Below are 18,664 nucleotides of genomic sequence, written 5' to 3' on the forward strand. Positions count from 1 at the left end.
TGCTCCTCAATTCTTCTTCTAGATCCGAGAATGTTTTACTAGATAAAGTTTAGCAAAGACTGACATATATTGAAAGGTGGAATTATTCCTAGTTGAGAGGGAGTGTTAATTTTGCAACTAGGGTCAAATTCCACATTGAAAAAATCAAATGATCAAGATAATATGTGCATTAAATTCCTCTTTTCGAGAGGACCAAAATCGACCTAAAGATCACCTAATTCGGTTAAGCAAAAATTAAGTTTTGAATTATTTTATTCATGCATACATTATGGAATGGGTCAGCTCTAACCACATGAGTAACTGCTTGGGTCAATCTTAACCCCAAGTAAACCCTCAAGAAAAACTATAAAAGGAAGATACCTCAAGCTCATTTGGACACACTCAATCAAGGCATGTTTTATTCTTCTATTTTGTTTTGGCTCGCACAGGTTCATCGACAAAAGTTCGTATTGGGTTTGAGAGTACATGCGTAAGGTTCGCTCTGGGTTTGGGTATTTTGGATCTTAGTCGCTGTCACAGATAAGAAGTTTTCCGTCCACGGTCGCAGGCACAGAGAGGTCAAGAGAGAAACTTTGGCTCTCTTGTCACTCGCACACAGTTCAGAGGGAGCAACTATGAGTTCAGAAGGTTCTGTTCCCTCATCACTCACACCAGGAAGCCCTGAGAGCAACCCTGACAGTGCGGTCGCTGGCACAACTCAGCCAGAGAGCAGCTTTGGCCCTCCTGGTCGCTTGCACAACTCCTTAAGGGTGTGACTGTGGGTTTTTGCATTTCGGGGCCAAGGTCGCACGTATATTGACCCCCTAAGAGCGACTGTGCAATTCCAGTTGCACGCATACTGCCTTCAAGAGAGCGACCCTGAGGTTTCAGTCGCTCATAGACAATGTTGATGAGGGCGACCCAGTTTAGATCTGAGTTTTTGGTATCTTGGCTTCAATCATCTTCAATGATCTGGTAGATCTGAGTTCCTCTATTGTTATTACAGATCTGTAAATCTGTAGATCTGATCTATTTTTTTCCGCTGCAAATTATATGTATTGGGCTCATTGTATTGCTGTAAACTTTTCATGACGATCTACTAAAGAAGAAGATTTGAAAGGGTTTCCCCCTAGTGGGGTTTTTCCCTGGTCTTGGACCAATCTGCTATCTCTTATGGTTGTGTTGTTGTCTTCTCTATCACTGCATATGTTGTTCTTTCTTCAGTTACATTTATGATTGAGTATACTACTAACAAATTAGATGCACTATTAATGAAAAGATAAATTGGGCTAAAGTAACTAATACAACATAAAACAATTTGAAACTATTTACAATTTGGTCGCGAGTGGAGCTAGTAAACTTCCATTGCGAGGTCCACTACCCGTAAAGAATGAATACCCTCATGATTCTCAGACTTCCATCTATTATGTCCTGTGGATGGAAAGGAGATAGGAGAGTCTGGTAATAGATGGACCAGGAGGTTGAGGTTGGCTAACAATCCTGATCCCCACAGTGCCCATGCAGACGCTGGAGTGTGCTGAAGACAAAATAAGAGATGCAAACCCACTGACCAGGCAAAAAGTAGAGAATTCCCAAGGAGGGGATGGCGGATGTGAACATAGCTGCAATGAACACTATCGACACAATAACTAAGGGCCAACATATCCTACAAAAGAGGGGAATAAACTATACATATAGGGTATAACCTCTGTTGATCTAAATAAGGAAGTTGCCATGCTCTGTAATAGCCTCTTACTTGTAACTCAAGGTGTCAATCCATGCCATTATAGTTGGCCATCATTTCCTTGTAATCTAGAGCCAAGCGAGCGTACCTGCTCATCGAATCCGTTAATGCCCATAATGTGTGAGGAGTTAAGTTACTATACTTCTACATTGAAATGTGCATGCGATCAGGTAGGTGGTTGGAATCTACATTCAATTTTATCATTGGCATGATGTTTGACTCATACTCACACCTGCCATAGGGTAAATGTATATATGTTTAACTTCATAATAATTTAAAATAAATTTATAAATTAATTGACTTTTGTGATTTTTTAAATTTTAACAATATAATATTTTAATATTTATTATGAACTAACACATATTAATATTTACCAGCCATTTAATTTATATGATTGCAATAAAAATAACAAATTTTTTCAAATCACTTTTATATTATACCATGACTTTGGCTCATATAATAAACAATTTATGTAAATGGAAGTCGTCTAAACTCAACTAACTATGAAATATTATAAGGGGACATTACAATTTAGATCCCATGGGGTGTATGTTAAAGTCCTTTAAACATGTAACAAAATTCCATTTTAATTACAAGAATTTGAAAGTAGAGGAAGTTAGAGTATTGATGAATTTCAAATTTATTAAAAAACAAAAAACAGAAATTTGTTTTAATTTTTTAATTTTTTTACATGACCTAGTTTCTTTTACGGGTTTGGAGTATGTCTTAAAACTGCTTTTGTTTGGCTAAGAGCTAGTCTTCCTCTAACGTAAGGAAATATGTTAGGTAGGAGTGAAAGCCTGCCCCTTACGGACCACCAACAGGTTATTCCAGGTGGCTTGGTTTTCTTTGAATAATGGTGATGAGTGAGCCTTCATTCACACATAACTATCCTTACTACCAATTTGACAACTAAATTATGATAAATTTGACCACCTTATAAAATATATATAAAATACAAATTTATTTAAATTTTACCCCTTTTTTACTTGAATTATTCATAAATTGGATCCTATTTCTTCTATATACATAACGATATAATTCAATTAATTATAAAATATTATTTTTATTTTTATCTTCTAACGATATAATTCAATTAATTATAAAATATTATTTATTAGTTTTATTTTCTGTGTTATATAGAATTTGTATGTTTTAACTCATAAATAAATAATTAATAATTAAAAAATATTTTTCGTTCCTAAAATTAAGGTATTTCATTTGTTTTTGACTCGAATCAGAATATTCCTCAAGATACCGAAAAAAAGTCCAAGTAAATATAACATATTACAAAATAAATTTTAAAAAATAGCACACTGACCGCATTAAACTTAGTCAACTACGTTAACGTTTAAAACCACTCCAAGGTTTAAACCTAGATCATTGGCATAACCAATTTAGCATAACACCTAACCCCATTTACTCTTAACAGTAAATAGATTTACCTTCAGCGTTAAAATCAGAGCGGGCCCACCCTTTTACTCGAAGTTTACAATAGTAATCGGGAGTTGTTCACCTCGGGAGCTCTGCCACGAAAAAAGGAAAAAGCGCAATCTCATCATTGCATGATGACCGTTAGAAGGAGATTTCCACCGCCGATCCGATGGAATAGACGGTCACGATAATATGACCGTTATGAGACAAAATCCTTCAAATTGGCCGGACGACAGATTTGAAAAGTTAGGTAATGGAACGGCATTGGATGCCCTCGTCCCCTGCTCCCTAAGCCATTCAAACTGTCCATTTCCAGACATATTCAATCGCTAAATTTCGCATTCAGGATTTGACCATCTCTGTTTTTATTTTATTTTATAAAATAAGCATTCGAATCGAAGCATCTGCAATGCATGCCGTTGCTGGCTCTGGCATTTGATACTCTGACACAAGATTTGAGTTCAGTTTTTGGTTTGAAAAGCCTTGTCTTCGGCTCTGGTTCTTGGCTTATTTGTTTTCTTCCTTTGAGGATTGATGAGCAGATAAGAATGAAAAACGCTCTCTGTGCTATTGGGTTGCTTGCTGATCCTCTGTTATTGGGTTGGATTGTTTATTCATATTGCAGGGCTTGTGGATTAAGGTCTCAAAGATAGTTTGAATATAATTCTAAGCATTTTTGTTTCGAGAGATCGAAACCCCCATGGCCTCCCCTAATTCTTCCATTGAGATTTCGATCACTGGAGGGAGGGTGTCATTGAGAAATTCCATGGGAGGTTCAGTGCCCAATAACACGCCTTCCCCTGTTAACAGGAGGGCTTCAAGTGGAAGATACCAGTCTGCATCCGATGAGGAGGAGAATGATGATGATGCAAATTCAGCTTTCATGAATTACACGGTTCATATGCCTCCGACTCCTGATCATGGTCCTATGTCTGGTTCTAGGTCCTTTTCAATGGATCCTGACCTCAAACTGTCTGGAAAAACAGAGCAGCAGATGGTGTCCAGCACTATTTTCACTGGAGGGTTCAACTGTGTAACCAGAGGGCATATCATGGAGAAAACGGTAGACCCAGAAATGGGTGGGGATTGTTCCAGAGGGCTAGTCTGTGCAATGGAGGGCTGTGATGCCAAGGTGATGCGCAATGAGGCTGGTGAAGATTGGGTTCCCTGTTACTGTGACTTCAAGATATGCAGGGATTGTTATCTGGATGCCCTGAACAGTGGAGGGCAATGCTATGGATGCAAAGAACAGTACAAAGTTGTGGATCCTGAAGATGCAGTTCTGCCTCCTATGGCTGAATCCAAGCCGAAAAGGCGGTTATCACTTGTTAGGTCCATTAAAGGTGCTGTGAGGAAGAGCAACCAGGTCTCTGATTTTGATCACACTCACTGGCTTTACGAAACCAAGGGCACCTATGGATATGGCAATGCAGTCTGGCCGAAAGAAGGATATGCAGGAGAAGGCATAGAAGGGTCTATGAATCCTCCGAGCTTCAGTCAGAGAACAACGAGACCACTGACGAGGAAGGTTTCCATTTCTGCTGGTATTCTCAGCCCTTACAGGTAAGTTCTAGCCTCTTGTCCATATTAGTCCATGAGAAACAAAATGCACTAGGAAGCTTCATATCTGAGCTTTTCAATTTCACAAACTCTTGGAAACTTGATAAGTTTGACTGATAATGATTTTGAACATGAGAAAATAGGTCCTGATACCTATTCTCCAAGTTAGGTCTCAATTGATTATAAAATGATAATAGTAGTAATAATCCTTTTACTGTTTTGTCATTATCCTGCAAACCCATTTGCAGATTGATTAAACTTGACTTTTTATTATGAGAGAATACGTTCTATAGATCAAGTTAGGTTTCATCAGATGATAAAAATACAATAATAATGATATTAATAGTCCAAGATTGTTTTGCCAATATTCTACAACTCCATGATTTTGCTTCTTTTGTTTGCAGATTGTTGATGCTAATCCGTCTTGTAGCACTTTGTTTCTTCCTCACATGGCGGATTCGCCATCCCAATAATGATGCAATGTGGCTATGGGGATTGTCAGTGGTATGTGAGATTTGGTTTGCTTTATCATGGGTTCTGGATCAACTCCCCAAGCTCTGTCCTGTAAATAGAATGACTGATTTGAATGTTCTCAAGGAGAGATTTGAGCGTCCAAGCCCTCAGAACCCAAGGGGGAGATCTGATCTTCCAGGGATTGATGTGTTTGTCTCTACTGCTGATCCAGACAAGGAGCCTCCTCTTGTTACTGCCAATACTATTCTTTCTATTCTTGCAGCTGATTATCCTGTAGAGAAGCTCTCTTGCTACTTATCTGATGATGGTGGGTCTCTTCTCACATTTGAAGCTCTTGCAGAAGCTGCAAGCTTTTCCAGAATCTGGGTGCCTTTTTGTAGAAAGCATAGCATAGAGCCTCGCAATCCCGAGAGCTATTTCAACTTAAAACGTGACTTCACCAAAAACAAAGTGAAACCAGATTTTGTGAAGGAGCGCAGGAGGGTCAAGAGAGAGTATGATGAGTTCAAGGTGAGGATCAATTCCTTGCCAGAATCTATCAGGAGAAGATCAGATGCTTACAATGCTCATGAAGAGATTCGTTCAAAGAGAGCACAGATTGAATTAGGAGGTGATCCTACAGAGCTACTGAAGGTATTGAAGGCTACATGGATGGCAGATGGGACTCACTGGCCTGGGACATGGATTTCCCCTGACAGAGAACATTCCAGGGGAGATCATCCGGGCATAATTCAGGTATAAGCAACACCAGATGCTGGAATTTTCCTTTAACTTTTTCGTTTCGTTAGTGCATCAAGATGCAATCCCCATGAGGCTGCACTGCATACAGCAGATTTCGTTTGGCTTAGGTGCCATGTCAGAGGGGTGGCTACGCTGCCAAACTTTTGAAAGTCATTCCATTTGGGTGGGCATTTCACGTCTCAAAATGGATCTGAGATTGATGGATTCATTTCAATTTAGCTCAACTCTTATTTTAGCTGTGTATAGATTTTAGCAGATATCTAAATTTCATTTTACTTTGCCATTTTTACAAGGGTATGAATGTGATGGTAACTCATCAGCTGCGGGGTACTGTGGCATTTAGGTGTCCGATTTTGATTGAATATCTGTTCATAGTTTAACTGTTTGGTTTTACCTGACAGGTGATGCTGGCTCCTCCAAGCTCAGAACCTCTGATGGGATGCTCTGAGGGGGATAATTTAATTGACACCACAGATTCAGATATTCGACTGCCGACCTTGGTATATGTATCCAGAGAGAAAAGGCCTGGTTATGATCACAACAAGAAGGCAGGTGCCATGAATGCTTTAGTTCGGACAAGCGCTATCTTGTCCAATGGGCCTTTCATCCTCAATTTGGATTGTGATCACTACATTTACAACTCCCTTGCACTGAGAGAAGCAATGTGCTTCATGATGGATAGAGGTGGAGACAGGATATGTTATGTGCAATTTCCTCAAAGATTTGAAGGAGTAGACCCAAGTGACAGGTATGCCAATCACAATACTGTTTTCTTTGATGTCAACATGAGAGCACTCGATGGATTACAGGGTCCGATGTATGTGGGAACAGGGTGTGTATTCAGAAGGATTGCTCTCTATGGCTTTGATCCTCCCAGAGTCACAGAGCATGGTGGTTGCTGGGGAAGGAAGAAAAAACTGAATACAAAGGCTCCTAAAAAGTCCAAAGAGGATTCTGATGCATCTTCGCTCAACGGTTCGGGCAATGTGGATGAGGATATAGAGCTTCAGCTTCTACCCAGAAAGTTTGGTAACTCCGTGACTCTTTCTGCATCTATTCCTATTGCAGAATATCAAGGTAGACCTCTTGCAGATCAGCAGGGAGTCAAGAATGGTAGGCCTCCAGGTGCTCTGGCTATTCCCAGAGAACCTCTGGATGCAGCTACTGTTGCCGAAGCCATCAATGTTATCTCTTGCTGGTATGAGGATAAGACTGAATGGGGCCAAAGAGTAGGTTGGATTTATGGATCTGTAACAGAAGATGTAGTTACCGGCTACAGAATGCACAACAGAGGATGGAGATCAATCTACTGTGTAACAAAGAGAGATGCATTCAGAGGCACTGCCCCAATAAATTTGACCGATCGTCTGCATCAAGTGCTCAGATGGGCTACTGGGTCAGTGGAGATATTCTTCTCTCGTAACAATGCTTTGTTTGCAAGCCCCCGGATGAAGTTCTTACAGAGAATATCCTATATAAATGTTGGTATCTACCCTTTCACTTCCATATTTCTCATGGTCTACTGTTTCCTACCAGCATTGTCCCTTTTTACTGGACAGTTCATTGTGCAGAAACTAAGTGTTGCATTCCTAGTTTTCCTGTTGACAATCACATTGTCACTCTGCTTGCTGGCAATCCTAGAAATCAAGTGGGCAGGAATCACATTAGAAGAATGGTGGAGAAATGAGCAGTTCTGGTTGATTGGAGGCACCAGTGCCCACCCTGCAGCTGTTGTACAGGGCCTGTTGAAGGTCATAGCAGGAATAGACATATCTTTCACACTGACATCCAAGTCTGCTGGTGAAGACATTGATGATGAATTTGCAGATCTCTACATTGTCAAATGGAGCTATCTCATGATCCCTCCAATCACTATAATGATGATAAATATAATTGCAATAGGTGTTGGAGTTGCAAGGACCATATACAGTGAAATTCCACAGTGGAGCAAGCTTTTGGGAGGTGTCTTCTTTAGTTTCTGGGTGCTATGCCATCTCTATCCATTTGCAAAGGGTTTGATGGGCAGGAGAGGCCGTACCCCAACAATAGTCTTTGTGTGGTCTGGCTTGTTAGCAATTATTATATCATTGTTGTGGGTTTCTTTAACATCAGAAAATGGGACTAGTGTATTTCAGTTTCCATAATACCGGTTACAGAGCAGTTTTGTCAGTTGAGGAACAGGGTATTGCAATAAAACCAGGTAAGCTGTATTTACAACTGAATGTACAGTATACAATTTTTTTTCTATTCTTCGTACTGGAGTACATTGAACATTCATATCAACTGGCATTTTTCTTCATTGATTTTGTACTATCAATTCTTATTTGATATATTATTTAATTTTTTGACCTGTTGGTCCATTATGGCTACTCGTCTTCCTTGGCTCATTCTCGAGCATACATTGTTTCAGAATTTATTTCAGCGACTGTATGTACCGGCAGCTAAGAAACTATTGTGGTGGAACCAGCTTGCTCTGGTTATGTAACCAAAAACATTTTTTGGTTTTTGTTTTAGCTGCAGATGCACCGACTCTACTAATAAATCAGTATGTTTTTGCTTGTTTTCAAACGTGTGAAGTGTAGTAATAATGGATTATTATCGTCTTATTTCAATTATGATGGGAATTTTTTCAATCGTGATATTATCATATTTGTGTAGAACTTACAACGGTTACTTAGTAATCAGAGTACTAAACTACTTCGGTTACTCAAGCCTTAAGATGTGTTAAACTACATCGGTTACATAAGGCTACAGGAGATGTTTATAATTAATGTTTAATTTGTTTATATGGGTTAATATTGTGTTGGTTAATTCTGTATTATTATTATTTAATTAAGTTTATAATGAGATAACATTAGAGTTTTTATTTATTAATTAATTAAGTTTAACTAACAACTATAATTAGAGTTTCTATTTAATTAAGTTTAACTAACAAGGTATAATTAGAGTTTCTATTTAATTAATAATTATCAATGTATATAGATTAATTTATTGACTAGAGTTTTTAGGAGAGGCATATTCTACCAACTAGGCAAGTGTGTCCATGCTCTATAATTTTGGCTAACGTCCCCCAAAACTAAAATCTAAATAGCTATATAAATAATGTAGGCATAAACAAAAATATAAATAACCATATAAATAAACAACTAAAAATCGATTAAGACAACAATTAGTTGAGTTCGTTTCCACTTGGATTTGATCTTCTTAGTTGCTGGATTCTAAGTTTTCAGCATAGACCATCTTTAATAAAAATATGATCACCAAGAAATGATATACGCTATTTGTAAGGGTATTATTTTAAATGTAGTATATTTGTCTCAAGCTATTGACATCTATACTATATCAATTGCTCTATTTGTACAAGGGTTTTTTTTTTTAGGTTTAGCCATTTTGAGATGCTAATCCACTATACCACTTAATTTTTCTCATCTACCAATATAAAGTTATACTAGGATTCCGCTAAGTGTTAAAACACATCTAAATGTTAAAACAAATCTTATGTATAGCTGAATAACAACATAATGAAAGAAATACATTGATATACCACGAAATGTCTCTAGATTCTTCTGAGTATTATTATTCAGAACTTGTTGTTGGTTTCAATGGAGAAAGTGATTTGTTGCAAGCTTCAGAGTGGATTTAGACATGACATTTAATTGATTATTGAAATTTTTCGATAGTTACAAAATGATAGTTTAGCCACAAAGTCATTAATATTTAGTTGATACAAAAGAAGTACAAATTTTGGTAAGAAAATCCCATTTTAATTAGCTTATAATGTTTGTACCTCGAAGAATATGAATATCTATATATATATATATAGATATATAATATGATTATTTTTGTTTTGTTTATTCAAGTTGTCTGTGATCCTCCACGCTTGAACTGTGGCTTTGGGCCGCAGCCCAGGGGCATCTAAGCCGTCAAAGTCACTTGGGGCTTGCACTTGGCCTAGGCCACACTAGTCCTTAGACTTGATTTTTTAGCATGTCTCCTCCCCCTAGCACATGGCACAATCACCCCCAATGAGGTTTGATCTTGGGCCACCTTGCTGATGAGGCCCATCCTCAACTGGTTGTGTTAGTGGGACTTGACATATATAATCCAATTTTAATTTGATGTAGTTTTATTGCAATTTTAGTTATCATATCATGTAAAAACATCATTAAATCTAATTAATATTAATATCGATATTAATATATTATAATATTAATATTGTTAAATTTAATAATTTTGGATTAATATAATATTGAATTTGTTATATTATAATATATGTTAATATATTAACTCCAGATATATATGGGAGGGTAAAACTAAGACAAGGGAGAGATGGAGATAAAGTGAGGGAGAGAGAAGGGTAAGAGAGAGAGAGGGAGGGAGGTAGTGTTAGGTTTGGAGGGCATAATGAGAGAGAGAGAGAGAGAGGGATGTAGGAGAGAAAGGGGGAGAGGGAGAGAAAGTGGGGGAGAGAGAGGGAGGTAGGAAAGAAAGGGAGGACAAGAGAGAGGAGGAGAGAGGGAGGGAGAGAGAGTGGAGGAGAGAGGGAGAGAGAGATGGAGATAAAGTGAGGGAGAGAAGGGTAAGAGAGAGATAGCGAGGGAGGTAAGAGAGAAAGGGAGAGAGGGAGGACAAGAGCGAGGAGGAGAGAGGGAGAGAAAGAGAGTGGGGGAGAGAGAGGGAGGTAGGAGAGAGGGAGAGAAAGAGAGTGGGGGAGAGAGAGGGTGGTAGGAGAGAGGGAGAGAAAGAGAGGGGGAGAGAGAGGGAGGTAGGAGAGAAAGGGAGAGAGAGGGAGGACAAGGGAGAGGAGGAGAGAGGGAGGGAGAGAGAGAGTGAAGGAGAGAGGGAGGGAGAGAGAGAGAGTGAAGGAGAGAGGGAGAGAGAGATGGAGTTGGAGGGAAAGATAGGGAGGGAAGAAGAAAGCCATAGGGAGAGGGAGTGACAAGGGAGAGATGGAGAGAGAGTGTATATGTTTGGGGGTGAGATAGAGAGACAAAGGAGAGATGGAGAGAAGGGGGGAGAGTGAGAAAGAATTAGAGGGGGAGGGCGATAGTGACAGAGTTGGAGGACAAAGAAAGATAGAGAGTGAGTGATGAGGGGAGAGATAGAGGGAGGTGGGAGAGAAAGGGAGACAGACGAAGGAAGAGAGAGAGGGAGTTAAGAAGAAATACATAGAGAGAGAGAGAGAGGGAGATGGAGAGAGAGGGATAGAGGAGAGCAAGAGGGAAGAGAGAGGAGAGAGGGAGGGAGAGAGGAGAGGAAGAGGGAAAAGAGATAAAAGGGGAAGAGAGAGTGAGAGGAGAGAGGGATGGAGAGAGAGAGAGATGGAGTTGGAGGGGGAGAGAGAGGGAGTTAAGAAGAAATACATAGAGAGAGGGAGAGTGAGAAGGGAGGGAGATATAGATAGATATGTAGAAAGAGTGTATGTTTTTGGGGTGATATAGAGAGACAAAAAAGGAGAGACAAAGGGATATAGAGATATAGATGGAAGGGGGGGAGGGAAGAAGAAGAGAGGGAGGGAGGAATATATATATATATATATATGGAGAGAAAGAGAGTGCATGTGTTTGGGGGGCGAGATAGATAGACAAAGGAGAGATGGAGGAAGATATAGATATAGATGGAGGGGGGAGAGAAAGTGAAGAACATTGTTTCCACTGGATGCATTGATTTCAGTGTAGATGCTGATTTCTTATCTTATTTGATTACTTTCACTAGATGAATTGATTTCAGTGTGGATGTTGATTTCTAATTATATTTGAGTGCTTGCATTAGATGCATTGATTTTATTGTAGATGTTGATTTCTAATCGTATTTGATTTCCTGCACTAGATGCATTTATTTCAGTGAAGGTTTCAATTTCTAATTCTATTTGGTTGTTTCCATTAGATGCATTGAATTCAATGAAGATGTTGATTTCTATTCCTATTTGATTTCTTACATTACATGCATTGATTTCAATGTAGATGTTGTTTTATAATCCTATTTGATTGCTTGCGCTAAATGCATTGATTTCATTGTAGATGTTGATTTCCAATCCTATTTGATTGTTAGCACTAGATGAATTGATTTCACTGTATATGTTGATTTGTAATCCTATTTGATTGCTTGCATTAGATGCATTGATTTTATTGTAAATGTTGATTTCTAATCTTATGCACTGATTTGTGTGGATGTCGATTTTTTTATTTGATGTAACTAGATGCATGGTGTACATTAATTTCAAGGTAATCATATTAACAACGTGCATTGATTTCATTGTAAGCACAAAAAAATTATTGACAACATGCATTGATTTCTATGTTACAGTAATTCAACGAGACATATAATGCTTTAATTTTCATCTTAAATAAATTGTTCACTTAAGATGGATCTAAGCTGCCATGTTTTCATATTGATCATATATGTAAACTATTAAATAAAATGTTCACTAGACTGAAATGCTTGCTTTTAGACTTGGTATCATTATTCCTATTTTCCATTATTCAACATTGTTAGTCACTTTGCATTTAAGTGAAGCACTAGAAAACAACTATCATTGAAACGTAGTTGGGGTTTAACACTCTGACTTTGAAGAAAACTACACTTTGAAGAAAACAACTATTAATATTGGAGAGCAAGAGAGACAGGTATGACATTTACTACAATAGTGTGAGTTAAAGATTTGAATGGTCTACAATTTCAGCCTCCCTTTTCATATGATTGATATGAAAACGTGACAAAACTAACAAGGGTGATAATAAGAGTAGTAGAAGAAAATAGTTTGAGATTGATCACAATGAAGACTATTTGTAATTGAGAACATTCTTATTATTCACATTTTCTATCATTCAACACTATTACATTGTCACTTTTTATTCAAATTTTTTATTTCATCAAATATTCATCATTCAAATTATTAACAGTCTTTATCATCTCAACAAACTGAGGTAATTGGGCAAATTTAAAATTAAAATGACCAAATTAATCTTAGACATATTTAACATATTTAAAATGATTAGAAGAATTAGATGTTCCACATATTTTCTGTGGCCGCGGACGATTGAAACCAACTTAGATACATCTTAACCCCAGATCTATCAAACACCAAGAGGGATCAAATCTCTTGAGGTGCAAACCTTTCCTCAAGTTTTTCACTCAAAAAAGAGGTTTGCACCTGAAGAGATTTGATCCCTCTCGATGCTTGATAGATCTGGGGTTAAGATGGATCTAAGCTAGTTAATAATTATTAATGTATAATTAAGATTTAAATTATGTTTATGGGATTAATTTAAAAACATTAATGTCTATTTAAGTTATTTAATAAAAAATTCACAATACACTTAAATTGAATAGATTGTTTAAGATGTTAGTGTAGTCTAACCATTAGATATTTTTTGACCTTTTTGGGCATATTTTCCAATCGATTATGCACGAAATTTGACATGGATTTCCTAGAGTGATAAGTTTGAGATGTGCAATCTTCACATTTTGAGTAACATAGGGGTTTTTTAGGGCACCAAATCCATTTATGCATTCAAAAACTATTTTAAGCAATGAAAATTCACAACCTCGTGAGATATTCTATTGCTGGATTCTGCCAAAAAGGATAAACAATCTAATATTTATACCTAAGATGTTAGAATGTAAAGAAACAATTAACAAAGGTGTGGGGCTCGGTTGATTTGTATTAATTATGAATCATTTGAACTAATTAATGTTTATTAGTAAACCTCTCAACTCGGGTCAGATGGGACAAGATAGGGGCATTGTAACTTCATGCAATGGGCGAAGGTGATATTTTGCTAATTAAAGTAGCCACGTGGGTGCCACCTTAGTGAAATGCAATGGAGTGGGCAGTGTAAGGGACTGGTCCATGTTAAGATTTTACTACATAACGTACATGCAAGGATGGTAGGATGGTGGTGGCAATGATTCTTCTCCATCATTTTCAATGTTGGTTTGGTCTTAGTTGTTCATTGCTCTCAACCTCAGTCAGGTTTTGGTTTCATATCTGTTTTTCCTTCGTCTTGGTTGTTCTTATGTGGGATTCCTCTATGTTTTTGTTAACACTGTGTGGGAGAGGGTTTTTTGCACCCTAGCTCATCCTCTATTCTTTGGTCCATAACACATTTTATGGTGTGAGAGTATGGTTTGGCCACTTATGTTTACAACCATGGTTTGAATAGAGGGAAGTTGTAGATGAGGTTGCAATAATCATGGAGGGTTGGGAGGATGGTGGTGGCCATGATTATTTCTCCATGATTTTCAATGTTCGCCTAGTCTAAATGTCATTCATTACCTCAACTCCGTTAGGTTTTGGTTTCATATCTATTTTTCCTTCGCCTTGTTTTTTTTGTGTGTGGGTTTCCTCTTATCTCATGATCTGATTCCAATGGGTTGAAGCCAAAGGAACACCAATCTCATTGAGGTGGATGTCTCCAATTCCATAATTTTCTTATGAATTTTATTTATAGGTGTATCTTGTTAGCTTGTTTTGCTAGGCCTTGGAGTGCTAGTTTAAGTAGACTAGTTAAACATGTACCTATTCCTATGCATAACCCTTTGTGTATTCAAGTACTTATTGAACACTATGCTTCCATAAAACTGATTTGGTATCAACGTTTATTTTTGGACTGCTACCTTGTTGTTTTTCTAGTGGTCTGGTTTCCTATACGACATACCACCAGCAGGCAAGGTTGTGAGACAACTGTAACTTCCTTGGAATAATGACAATTAATCTTAGAAAAAAGCAATTTTTTATTATTATATAATTATAGTTTAGTTGGAGTTTATGTAGGGTTTATCGATTTATAATTAGGGTTTAGTTGGGTTAATTGGTGTTTGTTGGTTTATAATAGTTTTTTAGCATATAATTGGCTTAATTTGGATTTATTAACATAAACATAAGGTTTACCACATTCATGGATTTATACCTAGTAGACCTGTTGATGTAGACTAGTTTTTCCTATTAAAGTGGAATTCAAAGAAGGCGCCTATTAACATGGAGCTAGTCAAGCACACAATAAGATTGGTGATAATTGGTTGAGCTAATTAATCCCTTGGGCTAAGGAATGTTATCAAGAGCAATTTGTTAGGGTTTCATTATTGTCGCTAGTACTTTATGCATTACCTCTTTCTTTAGCTTGGTTTGGTCCTTATTGGCTTGTTAATGTTGTCATAGGGTTGTTAGGTTACCCTAATGAAAAGATTGTCATTTTATAACCATGTCCTTAACGAACTTGTAATGTTACTAGCAAGAACATGAAAATCAATCACCAAGCCAAAAAGTGATGCCAACAACAACACTCCTTTTTCAAGGTAAAAATTAAAACTTGATTGAAACCATGATATTAACAACCTATACTATTGCAACCAAAAGCTTAAAATTAGTCTCAGAATAAAAAGGTGACAATTCCAATAACACCCCTTAGTTTTTTCTACATAAAAATTGTTACTTCATCAAAATCAACAGATTTTACAATCAATATCCTTGCAACCAGACTCAATAGAAGAGTATCTGAAGAGGGCGGGAGCACGGCGATCCTAGGGTTTTACTCGGCTCTGGCTGCTGCCTGAGCCTGCGGCGGCAGGGCTTTCCGCGGGTGGGGGATCTGGTCGCCCTTCCGGCTACCATCGTCTGATCTGCGCCGGGGCTCGCTGCATCTGGTGGGTTCTGCGGATCCGGGGCTTTTGGATTCTGTGGACCAGTTAGCCTGCGGCGAGACTTCCTCTACGAGACTGGGGTTTTGAGCTGAGCGGCGGCGGCGTTTTCTACCTCTGGTTCCTGGGGTATCTGCGCATCAACAGACCCTCCGACTTGGCGGTTTTAGCGAGGGGTTTTGGCCTCTGAGTTTTGTGCTGCGCCGCAGAGAGGGGACAGGGGTTTCGGGCCTGACTTTCTTCATGGGGGCGAGGTGGCTGCCCTAGACGCCTCTGCCCCCGAACCGACCCGCCTCAGCTCATTTCGGAACCTGTTTGGGCTCCTTTGTTGCTGCTGGGTCCTATTTTTTGCCCTTTGCTAGTCTACCATTGCAACTTTGGAGAGTGTTGAGGGATCTGAGGTGTAGAGGACACTGCATCGATTCGTGCCGCTCTTTTATGGCTGTTTTTGGTTGCTTCTTTTCTGGCTTCACTGGATAGATGTGTGGATTTCTGCGGGTTTTTGGTGGAGAGTTGAGGGGATGGGGGAGGTGTGGCCTCTCCATTTCGTGCCTCTCCCCTCTGGCTGCCTGTTCATTTCTGCACATCCCACTGGAGCTATTGTATATTTACTGTTTTTATTAGCTTGTTAGGGTAGGCGTATACTCCTGTTGGGGTTTACATACCCTGTTTCTGAGCTATCGTTTATTTACTGTTTTTATTAGCTTGTTTGGGTAGGCGTATACTCCTGTTGGGGTTTACATACCCTGTTTCTGGATGCCCCCCTGAGGGCTTTACTTGCATACTTCCCTGAAGTATTGGTTATTGTAAGTGGTTTACCCACACTTCTGCATATGCGTTTCAGCATCAACAACATGTAATTTTCTGAAACTAATGGAAATTACGCACTCTATTTCTTCGGAAAAAATATCCTTGCAACCAAAATCGTAAACACAACATTTGGATAAAAAATAGGCTATACTGATAGCACTTGTAAAATTTAATTATGAAGTCTTATCCCATTGGAAACAAAATTATAAAAAAGTAAGGAAAACAAAAGCAAAATAAATACAAATGAAGAGGAAAGTGAAAAAAATTAGGGAAAAAACTAAAAACAAGTTAAAAGATTTTTTTTTAATTGTAGTTAGTAGATCTATATTATAAAGATACTATTACCAAGTTTGTAATTAAATATATAGTTGAAAAAAGATCTAATCATCTGCATACAACTCAAGAATGAAGCTTATATAGTTTCACATATATGGTTGTATTTTCTCACAATACATCTTGAATCTTTCATACTCATAAGTAGAAAATTTATAGAAAATACTTTACACTTTTATGACTTTGAAAAGAATAACTAATAAAAAATGAAGAGGGACATCATAAAAAAATAATTTTGAACTGTTGTTTCCAATTGTTGGAGTTGCATTTAAGTTGGGTTGTTGAATTGAGGTCTTCCCTATAAATATTCTATGTTCCTTGGTTGAGGGGGAGGAAAGGGGGCAATTTCCAATCTTTTGCTGATTGACTAGGTAAACCATTGGGAGATAGAATTGAGAGAAGCGTGAAAAACAAGACTAAGTGAAAGCCTTGCAAACATAATAGAGACTACCCAAGTGACCTTACATTTTTCTCCCATCAAACCAAATTGTGAATGAAGGCGTAAAAAATGGAAGAATCAAGCATGAACAACATCAAAGTAGTCCTAAAAGCATTGTGTCCACATATTATGAAATATCAAGGGAGAACCAAAAAATCCCACATAGATTCACCATTAATCTTGACAATGATTCAAGGGAGTGTTGCTAGGGAGAGGAGTATGTCTTGTCATTCGCTCCACAATTATGAATAATTTCACGATTTACTTGATTCATCCCAATTAAATTTTATGCTAAGTGTCTTATGAGTGTGATTAAGGGTGATGACCCTCAATATTACAACGAGAATACTGCAACTCCCAATGGTCTTAACTTTAATTGTCAACTCAGGGTTTATACAAACTTAAGAGGCATCAAAATTATGCATGCAACATGTGCTTATGTTTTCCAGACTTTCATGAAAACACTGAGATGAGATCCAATTACTAAGAGACCATACTAAATGCTCTATGCTACAATCAAAATTCATAATTACGGGAAATGAAACAAATCTATGATATTTGGATGAAAAACAGGAAACCCATCTTAACTATGATGAAATCAAAGCATGTCAATTCTATTGTGCAATGAAATCAAACTCTCAATTGAATCAAAACATGTAAACAACACACTCTAATTATGTAGGAAAAATATAGTTTCTACAACAAACTAGGTCAAAGAATCTACTTGGTCTCTTGGTTTATAAATCTCACCTTAAGGGTTTTAGGGATGTCATGACACATTAAAGAAGATTAACCATGAGTTGGATGCAAGTTTAGATGAGTTCCATATGAAAAATGCAAACTGCTACAAGAATGCTTATTTTGCTACAAGAGACAATCCAGTGAACAAAAAAAAGGTGCTAAGGATGCAGTTTAAAGGAAAAATGAGCTAAGGGGAGGCTAAGAAATTATACAACATCCATGTCTATTTTCTTGTGTCAATGATAAAAGGATTTATTCAACAAATGGGTGACTGTAGAGTCTCGTATAGCTATGAAAAATAAGGGACTTTACAATTACAACACACATTAATGATAAACAACAATTAAATATAAACAACTAAAGTGAATTCAAATGCATGAAAATAGCTGATAACTAAATAAAATAATCACTACTAAAGCTACCATATAGTGCTCAATATATCATGCAAGAAAAGACTGTAAAAAAGCAGACTAATTTCCCGACATAAAACAATACTTAGAAGTAATTTGCAAAAATGGACAAGTGCATAAAAGATAATAATGTAGAAGGGGTCTTGAGCACTTGGGGTGGGACCTAACCCAAGGAAGATCAGATCCCTGAAGGAAAAATAGTCTAAAAACCAAAGATGTATTTCATTAATTAGAAAATTACTTGTACATGAAAATATACAGAAATAAAAATCCTAAAGGTTCTACTGCTAATGCTGCCTTTAATCTCGACGATTTTCTAGCTTCTTAATGGGATGCTCGAGCCCTCTATTCATAAAATTA

General features: G+C 37.7%; 1 protein-coding gene across 1 annotated transcript; it reads left to right on the forward strand.

The window, feature by feature from the left end:
• The first annotated feature begins 3,559 nt into the window (after positions 1 to 3,559).
• On the forward strand, positions 3,560 to 8,453 carry LOC149139844 (cellulose synthase-like protein D3). The gene is made up of 3 exons (XM_089453257.1): positions 3,560 to 4,720; positions 5,122 to 5,926; positions 6,334 to 8,453. Exons 1-3 carry the CDS (start codon positions 3,858 to 3,860, stop codon positions 8,074 to 8,076), a joined length of 3,411 nt encoding a protein of 1,136 aa, XP_089309383.1. The 5' UTR covers positions 3,560 to 3,857; the 3' UTR covers positions 8,077 to 8,453.
• Positions 8,454 to 18,664: the final 10,211 nt, after the last annotated feature.

The sequence above is a fragment of the Pinus tabuliformis genome, chromosome X (genome assembly GCF_031772625.1).
Source record: "Pinus tabuliformis cultivar Carrire ecotype Pingquan chromosome X, CPIR1, whole genome shotgun sequence".
NCBI classification, from domain to species: Eukaryota; Viridiplantae; Streptophyta; class Pinopsida; order Pinales; family Pinaceae; genus Pinus; species Pinus tabuliformis.